The sequence below is a fragment of the Salvia splendens genome, chromosome 9 (genome assembly GCF_004379255.2).
Source record: "Salvia splendens isolate huo1 chromosome 9, SspV2, whole genome shotgun sequence".
Taxonomy (NCBI): domain Eukaryota; kingdom Viridiplantae; phylum Streptophyta; class Magnoliopsida; order Lamiales; family Lamiaceae; genus Salvia; species Salvia splendens.
In genome coordinates this window covers 18,893,782-18,910,056 of record NC_056040.1, presented here as the reverse complement: position 1 = coordinate 18,910,056, position 16,275 = coordinate 18,893,782, and the positions used below count along the sequence as shown (strand labels likewise).

The following is a 16,275-nucleotide window of genomic DNA, read 5'->3' as shown; positions in this document are numbered from 1 at the left end:
ATCCACAGAGGATCTCAAATTCTTCGTCAACAAACGCGGCTCAGATGGTCAAGACGCTGGCCGAATGGCGGGCGGCGGTGGACCCCGTGGAGAAGAGTTTGCTTCAAACATTGCTCATGAGCATGCAGGACGAGTTGGAGGCGGCACGGAGGGAGACCGGCAGGAGTAGAGGCGGCGGCGATGGTGGCGACGGAGGCGGAGGCGAGGGTGGCGACAGCGACGGAGGAGACGACGACGGAGATGAGGAGTGAATTATTATACTTTTTTAAATTATTGTAATTTTTTTAAATTATTGTACTTTTTAAAATTTTAATAGTATTATTAATGTTTCTCGTATATGTCTCGTAAATTAAATTCTGTATATTGTGTGATTGTTATTTATTTCATTTTTATATAATTGTTATTAGTGATGTGGTTAGGCTATGGCTGGACTATTTGCTTGTTTTGATGATGTGGCAAGATGATTTTTAGTGCTGATGATGTGGCAGAAGGAGTTTGTGATTAGGCTATGACGAGGCTATTGTTGGGCTATTTCTATTGTGGATGGCCTGATGATTTGTTAATTGTGTGGGATGGGAACAATATTTGGGGAAAATGATGACGGGAAAAGGAAGATATGTATGTCGTTTAGGCCACATGTTGTGGCACTATTCAATGCACTCACTAGTCAATCACTTCTATCCCACAAAGTTTATCCAAAACTTTGACGAGATTAGTGAGTATATTTAATATTTATTTTATGTAAGATTTCAAGTGGTACAAAATTTGTACATACTACATTTGTTTGTCTGATTTTACTTACTGTCCAAGTTGTTTGACCGAAATGGACCACCACTTTGGCTAGTCGTTTTTTTCATATAGTAGTAGTATCTTGAATTATTACTTCCGACTTCAATTAAAATTCAAATTCACTATAAAAAAATTTCATGAACCCAAAATTATACTGACATGGCAACCAGCAAGTTCACTTATTAAAAGATTTCGTTTTGATAACGAAGACAGAGAATACAAATCAAAAGTATATTTTGCCAATCCACCTCAATAATGCTTCTTCTTCTCATGCAAACCACACTAACCAAAATTTGAATTTTATTCTTTGATTTGGTCAATTACACTATTAATAATCTAATCATATCGGTCAAACTTTATCTCTTATTATCAACCATTAAATAAGTAGTGTTGAAAATGAAGCAAAATGCAACACAAGTATACTCGTTTATGAAGAAAACATAAGAGGAAGATCATAAACATAAATACTTGTCATTAAATCTATTTTTGGGAGATGAATAAGGTATATTACACAAACCTGCAGTGGAATCTTAAATATGACATAAATATGCGTTTTGTTAAAGCCAAGTTATATATCACAGGTGATTATGATGGGAGATTCCATATTAGATTTCAAAATCAAATTCAGCAAATCAAAAGAACATAAACAAGGTAGGCAGCATCACAGAAACAAACTTCTACTTGCATTTCTCTTCTTCTAATGCAAATAAATTTAGCAAGAGAGGAATGTATATGTTTCTATACAGCAAGAAACCAAGACATATAACTCACAAGGCGTAACGCATCACTAGCCAACACGTTTACAGCGGACCCAGAATGCAGTTCCCCCACTTCTGCCACGGGCAACAGCGATTTCCTCATCAATATAGAACCAAATGAAAAACGGATCCGAATTGGTTGGCTCCCTTTCATCATCTCCTTTGAAACTAAACTCAAACGGATCAAGCGGCCCTACTTTTATCCGGATTTTTTCAAATATGAATGCAAGTATTCTTTTCTTCCATGATAACCTGCCCTCAAAGCTCAGTGATCCAATAGGTCCAAGATAAACTCCATTCTCTATCCTCTTTCCCTAAAATATTCATGTCGAAAAAATATTCACACATGTAAATTAAAGAGCAGTCATTCTCCCTGTTTACAAAAATATGCTTAATTTCCTTAAACAATTTATGCTACACTAGTATCTTTAAAGGCCACCCGAAATAATTGACAAAAAAAAGTCAAGGATTTAACATCCATTTAAAGAGTAAATTCATTGACAGAATTTTTTTGGGCTTTGGGGTCTAGACTTCAATCATAAGTGTGGAAAACATATCTAAGACTTTGTTTTATAGAAAGAAAATGCCCATATGAGTAAAAATGCCATCTAATGTCAAGAAACGGTGTTATCAAAGGAACGGTGTGAAGTTAATCCAAAACAGAGCCAGCAAATATAAACCATTGATCATTTAAATGACAGCAAACATAGTTAAACTTAAAGGGTCCAGAAACTCACAGCTGCATCAAATCTCTGGATGGCTGTGATCGGGAAATATCTACCGCGAGTTAGCTTCTTCTGCCAGTTATCATATCAGCACCAAAGAGAAAAGATTTGTGAGCCTACACACACATAAAGTACTGACAGAACAAGTGCATAAAAGTAACATTGTAACAATAACCTCAGCAGTAAAAACAAGCATCCAAGTTCTTCCTGGTGACTCCGTTCCTCCTAGTGTTTGAAGAAACCTAGAGGGATCGATCTTTGCCTTCTCAATCACAGAACAAGCATTGAGAATCTCTTCCTGTGGAACTTTTCTCGTTTTAGCTGCATTCTTAAGCACTCTAACACACTCCTCTACTTCCTGTACAGAATAGATACCCGCAGATTAAACGGTAGGAAGATCAAGTATCTCTTGACTACCAGTGATTTGTGCTATCATCGGGTTAACACTTGTGTGTGCATGAATATAATGTGAACTGAGCATTGAATCATAGAGAAATAAATACAAAAACAATTTTCTAACCAAGATTTTGAAGAAGTTCAAGAAAATGTTCCATCTCACATGAAGTCCTAGCTGCTGAATTTGAAATTTTTTGGCAAACTACATCTCAAGTATACATTCTGGAATATTCAATGTATTCTTGAGCCTAAATTTAATGAAATTATGCTTCAACTTTTGGGTTATTATTATGCATAAGACAGAATAGGAAAAATGGAAAAGGTCGAGAGATTGTGAAGAAAGGAGGTACTCTAGCAACCAGTGGATGATAAAATGAGAGGCAAAGGGCGTTTCCCTCGCGATAAAAATACTTTCGGCATTATAAGGCTACATGGTGTGCTCCCTTGCAAGGTCTTTCATTACACAATGTGTAAAATCAAATCTAAAAGGACTCAGTGTTGTTTTGAACCTTTTGCATTTCCTTTACTTTCATTAAATCTGCTGATCTTATATGCAAAGTGAAGACATTCTAACCTTGGGCTCACTTCTTCATAAATCAATTTAAATTGGATTCTTGCAAAAAAAAAACTCATTAAAGCTGACACAAGAGACTACAGACTAAATGATCAAGATCACCAAAACTGAGAGTTTTCAATTTTGGGTCCTAATCCCAATTCTCTATGATTCTTTTCCAATAATTCCTTTCAACAAGATTACTACTTTACTCTAAAAGCTTCCAAATAGTTCAATTGAGAAACTCAATCAACATTGTCACTGAAAAGTGATGGTGCCAAGACTGAACTGAGGCTACAACAAAAATATTAGTACAAAAAATAAATAAAAAATGGTGCCAAGAGTGAAATGAGGGATAGCAGCACAAACCCATAGTTTCTGCAAATCAAGAGAAAGTAAAAGCAATTAATATAAGCACCTTATCGAGCTGTGGTTGTTCCTCAGCGAGAAGTGATTGTGTGGTGGAGATTTGGGGCTCGCCATCAACAGTAGCTCTGAGACGATGTAGAGAGGAGAATGTGGGAGTAGTTGTTTTGTGCACATTTTTAAGGTTGAAGGGTGTGTGAAGAGAGCAGATGGAAGGCGTGAGGGAGTGACAAGGAGAAGAAGCAATGAAGCTATTGAGAAGAGAATAAGCCATAGCCACATACTGCTGATATCTCAATTTTTTCATTTAAATTCAAATTACCTTTTGGTATTTTATGATAATTGCCTCAAAAATCAAAATACATGCATTTTAGTTAGTAGACGAAATAAATAATGCTTAGAAATCAAACTCAAAATTATGCTCTCAAGCTCTATATACAATTAACATATCACATGCCAATTTTTATGAACATTATTAAATGAAAACTTAACAATAAAAAATTCACATTTTATTGGTGAAAGTGGTTGAGACTAGTACAAATCAATTTAATTTGATTAATTAAATGAGTTAAACAAAATAATTTATATAAAGAGTATTTAATGGAGTATACTGTGATCGTAAAATTATGTAAAACTGATTATTAATTACAGTATTAAATGGTTTTTTTTTGTCGAATTTGCACGGATTCTATAAATTTCTTAATTTAAAGTGCCCTTGTAGTACATGCTTTATAGTAGTATTATTACTTTTAGTTACTAATTAATCACTTTTACTAAAACTTTCATATAGTTTTGGTCTAGGGTGAGATTATGAAAAGATTTTAATTAGTAGGCTGTTATAGTTTATTGGTTTATTATGTTTAGTACTCTCAACTTCATAATACTATCATATTAGGAGTTTATATTAAAAATCATCAATTAAATATCGATTAAAAAATAAAAAAAATGTTATTCCAAAACTGTGTATGGAGTATTGATTCCGATTAAATTTTTAACTTTAGATAAAATTTTGATATTGATGTACATAAAAAAGTGAGATTTTTGCAGCAAGTTAAATCTACTCTCTTTTCTTCGTCTCAGATTCCAAAGTAAACCGTTAGAACTGCCAAGATTCTATTTTGAGTTGCTTGTAGCTCAGTTCGTTTGATTTCTCGAAAAGGGAAGGAAGCACCGGCCAAGTCTGGGCTTATACCAACTAATTTAGGGATTAAAAAAACAGTTCGAATGCGGTTCGTCAATTTCTTTTCCTTTTTTTGTGTTTTTCTATAGCGTTTTCCCAATTTTGTGTGTAGAATGCGTGATTAAATGCTTCAACTATGTATGCTAGTTTCTAAATTTGGTTTACTATTGTGGGATTTCCATCAAATTTAGTTAGTGGCTCAGATTCTTATTTCCATTGGTGAGCTCCAACTGTTTGATTAATTTCCACACTGGGCTTCCTTTTTTTTTTTTTTTTTTTTTCTTGTGAGGAGTTATTATTCAATGTCCTTAGCTATTGTCATGTTGAATGCGTGATGATAGGGATTTTTGGAGGAGGCATAAGAGAAAAGTGTATGTTGCACTTGGAGCTTTTGGGGGCGGGTATGTACTGTACAAGCTCTACGATGCTCGGAGGCGTAGCCTTAGTGCTCTGCAGCGGCAGCTTGCTGATGAGAGAGAAAATGAGGAACTCATCAAAGCCCAGTTAAGATCAGCTAACGGCTAACCCTTGTGCATTCGTTTGTTATTGCTACTAACAAAGCTTAATACTCATTTATTTTTTTGTTGCTTGGGTAGAATACAAGCGCATTTTCAGAGTGTCCAGAGAATAGCCGATACAGCAACGATGCCTCATGTGATGCATTACTTAGATATTCATTTGGCTGAGAGCTTGGACCTCACACCTTTGACAGAGAGATTAATTCAAGGAAAGGACCAAGCAAGTGCTCTAACCAAAACAGAGAAGCTTGAACTATGGGACAGACTTAAAATATTGAGTATGTATAAAATACTTTCGCTCGTGTACCCTGTATGTCTTTATCTAGACCATTTCATTAATTTTTTTTATCCATTGGCTGTGATGTTTTACAGGTTTTACAAAAATGGTATCATCTATTTGGGCATTGACTATGCTGTGCCTCTATATCAGGGTCCAAGTCAATATCTTAGGGAGACATCTATATATTGACACGGCACGAGGTCTTGGAAGTTCTCATCTGCTTGTAAGAATGATGCTATCTTTAGTAAAATTGGGAATGCTTTTATATTTACCAATAGATCTATGTTGAGCATTACCAACCTGCCCTATTTGCAGAGGATAACGTTTTATGTGATGTGTGACATGTGTCTCCAAAAATGTTGTATTATTATCAAGCTAATGTTTTTATGCTGGTTCTTATATTTACTTTATGTTTTACATTGTCTGATGTTTGAAAGTAACTTAAATCATTATTCCAATGGTGTCCCTGTAGTAGGACAGACATATAACATCTCTCAAGCATTTTATTATTCAAAAGCTTTAAGGTAGACTTAGCCAACTTGTTAGGTGTACAGTTTTTTAGAACAAGTAATCTAGTTTGTATGAGTATATGAGTAGATATCAGATGTGCCAAATACAAGTTGATATTGGATGAATCTTTAAAATGACCAATTGACCGTGCTTTAGGAATAGTATATGGTTGTTGTTATAATAAAATCAGAGAGTCCTCGCTTGTCATCAAAACATGCTCTGGCCAGCCATGTGGCAGTCACATTAACAGCAGTCGATATTGCTGATGCTCATTATTTGACGTGGGTCATATGACTCATATTTGCCACACTCTCTCAAAGATAATTCAGTGTTTTAAGTAAATATTATTCCTCTTTCCCCCAAAAGTGTGGCCCCGGTTTTCATAAAATGTTTGGTAGATATTTTGTTAGTGTAGAAGTGTCTCACCAATGTAAAATAGTGGGTTAAGATGGTGGGTCATGGGTCATTGTTTGTAAATAAGGAGCATTGTGAGAGTAAATCATAAGCAGTGCAGGTTTTTTTTTTCAAAAAAGGAAAGTGTTCTCACTCTTTGTGGACGATGGATGTGGGATGCCTGATAAGGCAATTGTTGCACACTCTTGGTGGACGGAGCAATTACTTTTTTGGGCTAAATTTTTTTTGGAGTGGTAGAAGTTACAAGATACACAACCCCCACATTTAAGCTATGAATTTAACATTTGTGTGCAGATCACTTTTCTTACTGTAATAACCACTAACCACCGAAACTGTACTTACTTACATCTGCATTGGAGATGTCCAATGTTATATGTTCCTTGTTCCTCTGTGCATCTATTGTGTTTCAAGATATGTTTCATCTACCTCTTACTCTCTTTATGTAATCTTATTAATGCTGTAGCCTGATCTATTTATGTATATATAAGAATGGCTCATCTATGTGATCCAGGATGAAGCTGAAATGATTGACAAGAATGATGAACAACAGTTTTTGGCCTGTGCCGATTATCTTTCTAATCGTGGTCTGCTTTCTTTGATATCTGATACAGAGGCTGTGACATCGGAAGTACTCAAGGGGTATGTATGCCTTTCTATGCATATATATGAGATTAGTAAAGATTTCATTCCCCCCCCCCCTCCCCCCCCAAAAAAATAAATAAATAAATAAACTTCCCTAAATTCTAGGTTTTTGCTGTTTCAGTGCATGCACTATTCGTCTATATGCCTTCTTTGCTCTTCATATTTGTAAATTTTTCATATATTTTCTAGCATTTCTTGCAAAAAAGGCATCACAACTTGACAGATGGTTAAACTATTGCTATCTTGTGACTATTTAAAATATTTTGAAATCCATCTAATTGAACTGTTTATTTCCTGGAATTTCACACCTTTGCTGGAATTATGCCAAGGCAGCAGAACCACAGAACAGCTGATTCAGGTGGAAACTTGGAATTATGAAGAGTTATTAGTTAGTTTTTTAATTTATTAAATTCTTAGCTGAATTAATCTTTAAGAGGTGCCACCAATGGGCCAATTGTGTGTAGTACCCTTTTATGATAATTGCACAAAGTTTAAGAACTCGAGAAGTCATTAGGTAGGACAGGAGTTTTCTGGTTTTAATCTCCGAGTGACATAATTATAAATTCTCAGTATGCATATTCTTCATTCTGTTATTGTATGAATAGATTATAATAATGCAATTGTTTGGGATTTTGTCCTCATTTCTAATGAATCTATTTGATATCTATCATGTCAAGAATTTGACACTTCCATCTATAAGTGAAGATACGAGTTATATGCAATATTGATTAAGTTTGTAATTTTGTATCTCTTTCAAATAAATCTGTTTTAAATTTCAAATTTAACTTTAGCATGGTTGGGATTAGCTGTTGATGAAGAAAGAAAGTTAGACAAATAAAGTCCTCTGACATGCAATGGGTAGCTGTACCCACCTGGGGAACCTGGTTAGCATATGACCTTAAACACCAGTTCATAGCATTGCCAGGAAAACTTGTAACTCATTGAGTTAGTGCGGAAGAGTATTATTTTCCAATATTTTTTTGTCGGCCAATGGAGTTGCAGGCGATATAATATCCCATATGAATTTTTGGGGTTAAAGATCAGTGCTGCGAGAACTTGCTCACTTGGTGGTGATAGTTTTACTATGCCTTGATTTTCAATATTCTTTATATAATCTAGAGAGTGAGTTATAACTTATACTCCTATAATCATAATGTGCTACTCAACTAGTTGAAAGTTATTTTTTTATCTGCAGTCTGTATTCTGGCCTTTCAGTCTTATGTATATATATATATATATATATATATATATATATATATATATATATATATATATATATATATATTGTGTGTGTGTGTGTTCTTTTATGTGTGCTTACCTTGCTGCTTTTTGATGAAGTTTCTTTAATTCGCTGTTCTTTGTTGCACCTTTAAGGCATTTGGTTTAGTCTTGACTATGTTATGTGTATACCCTTAAGCTCCAGTGTATATGTCGAAATCTTGATCTGACACTACGGATAGGTAGCATCTGGACACTATTTAACATTCTTTAGTCTTCATCTCTCAGAACCATGCCCGATTCCTATTACATTGTTTCTTGAATCCTAGTCATGTCAGGCAATAAGTGTTTTGATATCAAAAGTGATTATACGTTATTACTTTTTCATTTGCAGAAAACACCTGAAAGATATCTTCAGCACTATGTTAGTTCACGATGCTATTATACACATATTGGAGACGTTAATGATTAGGCATAGCCCTAGTCAGTGGGTGGGTTATCTGATGCCTGATGATGGCGATGTTTACAAATTTGTTGCACCATCCAACAGCGGTGGATCAGATATCTCACATGTTACAAAATTTGAGTTGCTCATTGGGGAAACACGCGCAGTGTTGTCAAGGTACAGATTTCGAATTCGGCACCTTATTGAACTTGGTTGCGCACTCAAGTAGTATTTGTTTTTGCATCTGAGTTTTACAAATCCATCATTTTGAAAAGATGTTTAAGAAAAACTGTGTGAGGGACCTTCAAATTATACAGTGCTTCCTTTTGAATATGTTCAATACATTGCTGTTGTTGGATTACCAATAAAACATGTCCAATTTTCTAAAATTCATTACCTACCATTTTGAGTTTGGTCTTACTTTGTGCTGTAAATTTGTATTCTCTTCCTTCTGTTGTCTCTCTAACAGATACTGAATTTACATTATGATGATGTCCTTATTTTGTTTGTTCTCTTTGTTCGGGCAGTGCTGAGTTTGCCAATGTTGTCGACATATCTCTAAGAGCAGTGGTGAATTCTGTCTTGGAGGATCTAAACACCCATTGCGGCAAAAACAATTTGATGTCTGGGATGCCACTTGCCAGACTCGTGCCGAGGATAGCTCTTATGGCTCAACAGCTTCTTACAGAATCGAACAGAGGTAGGTACATCCAAATGATTCGGAACATACCTGAAGTTGAACAATTCTTCACCCTTTTATACTCGAGCACGCCCGCATAGAGCAGAATCAGTGTCTCAGTTTATGTGAAACTTGACAAAGTTAATTCAAGTATGTGGTGATGATGTACAAGCTATTAAAGAGAAGACATTTTTTGTTGTAATATCTTCTTGCAAATGTAACCCATGGCTATTTGTTTGATTAATTTTAGTTTCATTGGTGATTTTATAGTTTTTTTTTTTTTTTTTTGCAACAGCTTCTTGTTTAAGGACGAGTAGTACTGATTATTTTTATGCATCCCAGTTTAAATTTCTCATGAAATAATATGATAATAGCCATCTACACATATATGCAAAAGCAAAAAACACATTGTGGGTTATACAAATGGTTTATGTTCCATTTGACATAATTTGGGAAGACTGATGAGTCTTGGCTGATTATTTAGGTGGGCTTTTTTTTGGTTAATCGTATTTTATGTCCTCATCATTTAACCTTGGAAACAGAATATAGTTAACCCACTAAGTATAGCTCAAATCAAACTACAATGTGCACTTAGCCCACCAAGTAGATATCAAATCAAACTTTTTGAATATTGAGATTTACTTCTACCAGTGATATCAACCCAACCTAATTTCGTATTACATGAATATGCATTATTTTTTTTAGTTCATCCAATAAAAATATGCCCTTTTTAATTTTAAAAATTCTTTTCTCTCTAATGAGGTCGGACTCATTCTCCACTAACAATACTTTATTTACGTTTTCTCTCTACCTCTCTATTACTTTACCAATTTTGCATTAAAAGTTTACAACCCATGTCAAAACCAAAGTGCATTTTCTTTTGAGACGGAGGGAGTATTTTACTTTTCACATCTTTTAAATATAATTAATTTGAACATTTAAAATATGTTCAAAGAATTTAACATATTTTATACTTTAAACTCGTTATATAAAATTACTACATATTCATATAATAAAAATACAACATAATATATTACACAAAATAAAAGTTACTCCATAAGCCATAGACCTATTAAGTTACCAATTAAGAGTTATAAGAAAAATATAAGTCATTAGTGCTACATCTTCCTTTGCATTTGAATTTACATTTTCAAACTCTTCTGAATTCTGATATTTGTTCGGATATTAAATATCTCCAAATAAATTACGTGAGACACTTTCAGATGTGGAATTGCTTTAAACATAGAACTAGGTTAGATTTGAAGAAAGTTTTGTGTTATGAGAATATCTCAAATTTGCGATAAATTTAAGATTCTTATGAGGTGCAAATTTCAAAAAATATGTTGGTTAATATATTCTGATGACTATTGATATTTTGGGAAATTTGATAATTTTAGAATCTAAAGTCATAATTTGAATAGTTTAGATCTACTATTAGTTATTAAAATTAAATTTATGAAAACAATAATAGAGACTATTTAGTTTATGTATAAAAAAGTTGTCTCTTCCCATAAAAATATACTCTTTTCATTTTGTTCCGTTCCATAAAAATAATTTATTTTTATTTTTGCTAACTTCTTTATCTCTTATAAGGTGAACCCAATTTTCCATTAACGATACTCCAATTATTTTTTTTCTTTTACTTTACCAACTGTGCATTAAAACATGTGTGCCCAAAAGTTTCTATTTTATAGGACGAGAGAGTATGCTATTTCAAAGGATACGTGTAGAAAAAAAAATTACTCTCTGTCCACAAAAACAATACTACTATTGAAGTTATATTTAAAGCTGCTTCATACCCAAAGGTAAGGATCAATCCCCTTACCCCCCCCCCCCCCCTTACCGTCTCGTTAAGGATGGACAATGTCATGTCACTTGACTACACCCCTTGAATTTACAATGTATTTCTCTTTTTCTTTTTTTTTGTTTCAACAATGTATTCTTTTGATATACTATCACCTCTAAATTTTGTAACAACTAAATGTGACACAAGTCAATAACAAACGCTTCGATTCAAACTAAACTTTACCCGCCTCAAAAAAATTGTCCTTCATTATTGCAACACTAGTGTCACACCCGTGCGATGCACGGATCGATTTAATTTAATCACGATAAAATTATATTTTGAATTAGTTACTTAAAATCCGATACAACTATATTATGTGAAAAATTATAAACGTATGTTACAATTTAAGTGTACGATCCCAAAATATAAAATTATGGATTTAACTAAGAGAATGATTTCAGGAGTATGTACACAGCCACAAATTTAAATCTACAATTGAGAGCATGATTTTAGGGGCATTTACACATCCATCTGCAATTGTATTAAGAATTGTAACTGCCATATTACTAAGTATTGCATTAGTAAGAGTGTTGATTTGCGTTATTACGTGATGAATGATTTTTTTTAATCCTCATCAGTCATTGACCGTCGCATAATAATGCAAAATGAGATTACGGCTTCTTTAATACCATAAAAATAATATCGCCATAAATTAATAAAAAAAATCCATTTTTAAAAAAATCAAAATACACCGATCTTAAAGAATATTATTGTAATTTGAATAAGATGACTCATTTCAATGCATGAAAACTGGAACATAAAATCAATAAAATAGAAGAAAATTATTTCTTTATATAATTAGACATTATTTAGTGCATGAATTAGTTATTCACGCTAACTGTAGAAGCCGAAGAAATGGTACATGAAGTAATGAAAAATGAAATCATGGATTCTAGAAGCTGAACAAATACTACATGAACATTCAAAAAACAAATGTATGTTTATGACTAACAACCATAATGTAGTCCAAGAATTTACACTAATTCTAGGATTATTTGTAAATCACAAAAGAGACGGCTCACTCTCTAGTCTTCATTCTTCTCAAATCCTCAGCCACTCACCCTGCTACTACACTCAATTGAAGGCATCTCTCTCTCCACACCGTCACCCTCTACCACAAATCTGAAATTTTGATTGAATAAATTTGATGGGTGAAAGAATATTTATGGAGAGAAAATAAGTTGGCTATGATAGGCATTTGTGTATGATTTATACTAAAGAAATTCATTTATTTTCATTGTATATAAATATATATGTTACTAATAAGAGTGAATACAACTTTGTATTTAATGAAAGATTTTGGATCATATTATTGTGGCGCTTAATTTGTCTACATTAATGAAGGCAAAACGTGCATAATGTGAGAAAAGTTGCAATCCTTTGTTAAATCAATTGAAATAATACATCAAATTTTTAGCAAATAATAAATGGCATCAATATTTGGATGAGAAAAGCCCGTAACGGCCTCATCAAATTCTCCACACTCCTTTTAATTTCTTCTTGATGTCAAACAAATTAATGTACAAAATAAAATAAAATGAAACTAACGCATCCAACAAACTTTTTATATGACTTTTGTGTATTTAATTTATAATGATTGAAATTCTTTAATGTATATATACGTTACTCTGTAAAACCCCTGAATTAGTTTGGTGACCAATATTTTGATTTATTACAAATTTTACCTAAAATTTATAAATATTTAAATTCAAGCTCACAATTTTAAAATATTCAAAATAAGGCCAAAACTCGTCTTTTATATATGTATAGATAGATTACAACATGTATGCGGACAAAAATATGAAGTAGTAGTAGTAAAGATAAATGTATACCTTGGGATATACACGAATATATTGATTCCACATGTGACATGTATATCCCAACATTTAATATAGAATTAATGGCATTCCTCATTCCATTATGTTAACACGGCAACTAATATTTAATGCAGTTTTCAATTCCATTATGTTAGATACGGTATTTAAAATTTATATAGGATGAACTTTTGAAATGCTGACAAGCGATTTTAAAATTATAGATTTAAGAAATTTGGCTTCGTATATTTTCAACCATTTACATTAAATTTGAATTTATTTTTATATAAATATGTCATATTGGTTAAAACTAACTAAAGTATTATAATATCAAGTTCGCAGTTAGTTTATGAAACATTTTTTTTATCTATGATATTTGTTATTGGTGGGCTTGTTGACACTTCATGAGCTGTTTCACCATCTCTTGAATCATCGGAAGATGATTTTCTATCTTTATTCTTTGCTCATCATGCTAGAATTGGTGATGCATTTCATGTTGCATCACCAATTGGGGTGTGTTGAGCAATCGCTCATGTAGTCTGTATTGAACTGCTACCCACGAGGATATGTGGCAAACTTTCAATCCTGAGCATCCTTTTTCTTCTTTTTTGATCTAAAAATCTCATCAATAAAGATACAACTCATATTGACATTCTTGCATTATCTTGCAGCAATCTCTTCCACCTTCATCTATTTAATAAGAAAAAATTTGTATTAACAAATAAATATATTTCTATATACAGTATTTTTTTAACACTACCCTATATTGGTGGTTTTTTAAATTATTCATACAAAGAATGAAGTGGAGTAATTTAATAGTAGTATATTCTATTGTTAACAACCATAGGCTAACGTAATTACCATTTTATAATTGAATTACTATATACTATTACTATATGGAGTAAAATACTGGGCCTTCGTGAATATCCGAGGGGCAATAATATAAATAAAGAATACATAGAAATTAGCACATACTATTTGGTTGGGATCTGTGGGCGCGATTTGGATTTGATCAAGTTATATAGAAGATAACCGATCGGATGGATCAGTTAGCAATTGTCGTTGCCACTTGATCAAGGCGTTCTCGCCCTCGCTCACCACCAATGTAATTTGTAACTCCCAAACTCGCACAACTTTAACAGTAAAACGGCAAGAACGGGGTTGATCCCACAGAGAAACCGGTGTATCGAGTGTGCGAGTATTGAACAGGGTTCGGCTGCTGCCACGCTTTAGTTTGGGAGTTTCTAAGCTACTGGATTTACGCTAGGCAAAATGTAAACTATCTACTTGATCAAGTTACTCATCATGCTGACACAATTTAATGGATCAAGTAAGCAACAGGCGGAAATAAAATCTTAACTACCTAGGCATGCTACGAAAAAAAACACAAACACTTTGCCATTCATCATAATAAAGATTCGGACAATTAATCGAAGACTAAAAAGTGAAACTGAACTGGAATAGTAAACAAGATGACGAAAAAAAACAACTTCGACTTTTATAGCTCAGAACAGTGCGGTGAACATGCGGAATACAAAAAAGATCGATTCTTTAACTACGGATTTAAACTAAGCTATCAACTTCGGAAATTAAGAAAGCGAGTAAAGCCGAGGAGTTCTCGGTTGGAAACTTGGAACGGCGCCGAACAGATATTGAGTATTCTGTCGCGCTCCCTTCGGTCGCTCTCTCTCTAACTATTTCTTCTACTACACTACCTTCTGGAAACTAAACTAAAAAAAACTAAAAGGAAGATGCTAAAAAGAAGATTCTTAATTGTGGTGGCTCATCCTCTATTTATAAGCTCGTCGCGCTGACCTCCAGCTGGATAACGATCTCGGAAGATGATATTCGCTCACACTGTGATCGAGCGTTTCATCGATTGATACGTGCCTTCCTTCTAGAATGACGTCGCTCCTCAATAACAGAATGGTGACTCAGCTCCGTCCTAGCGTCTTGCGTTTCAGCACGTGTCCCCTTCTAGAACGTCGTCCTTGATAACAGAATGATGATCACCATCCAGCTCATTAGCCTCACGTGTCCTTCTAGAAACCAGTGGTCCCCGCCTAACTACTTGATCACCCCCTTGATCATTTCCCCCGATTTTTGGCCTTTTTCGCCTTTTGTACCAACTTGATCAGCTTGGCCTTGTTGTCTTGGTCAAGCGGCATTCCTGCACAATTAACACTTGTTTTGCGCAATAAACTGATCAAGTAGCATACATTTTACCCCTAAACCGATGCATGAAATAGGCCTTATCAACTATATTATTAAAAAACTTCATAACTTGGTTAGTATTGAAAGTTTTGAATGAAGTTGGGGTTACAACAATTACACACAAATTCATGACAATATTGGATTTGAGATATTGAAAATTTAGAATGTTTAATTTAATGAAATGAGTGCATTGAAAGTTTTGAATGAAGTTGGGGTTTACAACAATTACATACAAATTCATGACAATATTGGATTTGAGATATTGAAAATTTAGAATGTTTAATTTAATGAAATGAGTGTAGTAATATTAAATGGTATTACACCAAAACCTACAACTCTTTGCACGTAGTCAAAGAAAGCTAACGTTAGAAATGAAGGCAACGTTAAATTCAGAGATGGTGATGTGCTTCGAAAACAAGCGTTTATCAGTTTGAATTTAATTTGAATGGAATCTAATTCATGTGTTGTAATACTATCAAACGCAATGTATAATTACTCTCTTCTTATCTCCATTGCCTCCTCCCTCTATATATACTCCTCACACCCATCTCACTCACTCACTCACAAGCATGTTTTAAAAAATATATATATTGGTTTTCATCTTCTTTCTTCAAAGCGGAAAGCCCTAATTTTTATTTTCTTGCTCATTTCAAATATTCTATTCTAGCTTATGGATCTGGATATCTGCTTCAAGCGTTGATATCACCATGTTTTTCACAAAAAAGAGCTTTTTTATTCATTTAAAAATGTTTATAACTATTATAGTAGTAGAGCTTTTTTATTCATTTAAAAATATTTATAACTATTATAGTAGTAATTTATAGAAATAATTCTTAAGAATTTGAGGTTTGGAAGTAGAGCTACTTGAAGTCCAATAGAGGATCTTGCATGGAAAAACAAGCTGGTGCTGATTTATGGATTCCTCAGC

The 16,275-nt window shown here is 33.5% G+C and overlaps 2 protein-coding genes across 2 annotated transcripts; one reads left to right on the top strand and one right to left on the bottom strand.

Moving 5' to 3' along the window:
* Positions 1–1,455: 1,455 nt before the first annotated feature.
* LOC121749641 lies at positions 1,456–3,889 on the bottom strand. Its single transcript, XM_042144224.1, has 4 exons — positions 3,640–3,889; positions 2,448–2,630; positions 2,285–2,344; positions 1,456–1,861 (listed from the first exon to the last, which is right to left on the bottom strand). Exons 1-4 carry the CDS (start codon positions 3,859–3,861, stop codon positions 1,577–1,579), a joined length of 750 nt encoding a protein of 249 aa, XP_042000158.1. The 5' UTR covers positions 3,862–3,889; the 3' UTR covers positions 1,456–1,576.
* A 586-nt stretch (positions 3,890–4,475) lies between these two features.
* Positions 4,476–9,740, top strand: LOC121749640 (peroxisome biogenesis protein 3-1-like). The gene is made up of 7 exons (XM_042144223.1): positions 4,476–4,816; positions 5,109–5,270; positions 5,364–5,563; positions 5,658–5,788; positions 7,001–7,128; positions 8,744–8,971; positions 9,322–9,740. The coding sequence occupies exons 1-7, from the start codon at positions 4,812–4,814 to the stop codon at positions 9,572–9,574; spliced, it is 1,107 nt and encodes a 368-aa protein (XP_042000157.1). The 5' UTR covers positions 4,476–4,811; the 3' UTR covers positions 9,575–9,740.
* Positions 9,741–16,275: the final 6,535 nt, after the last annotated feature.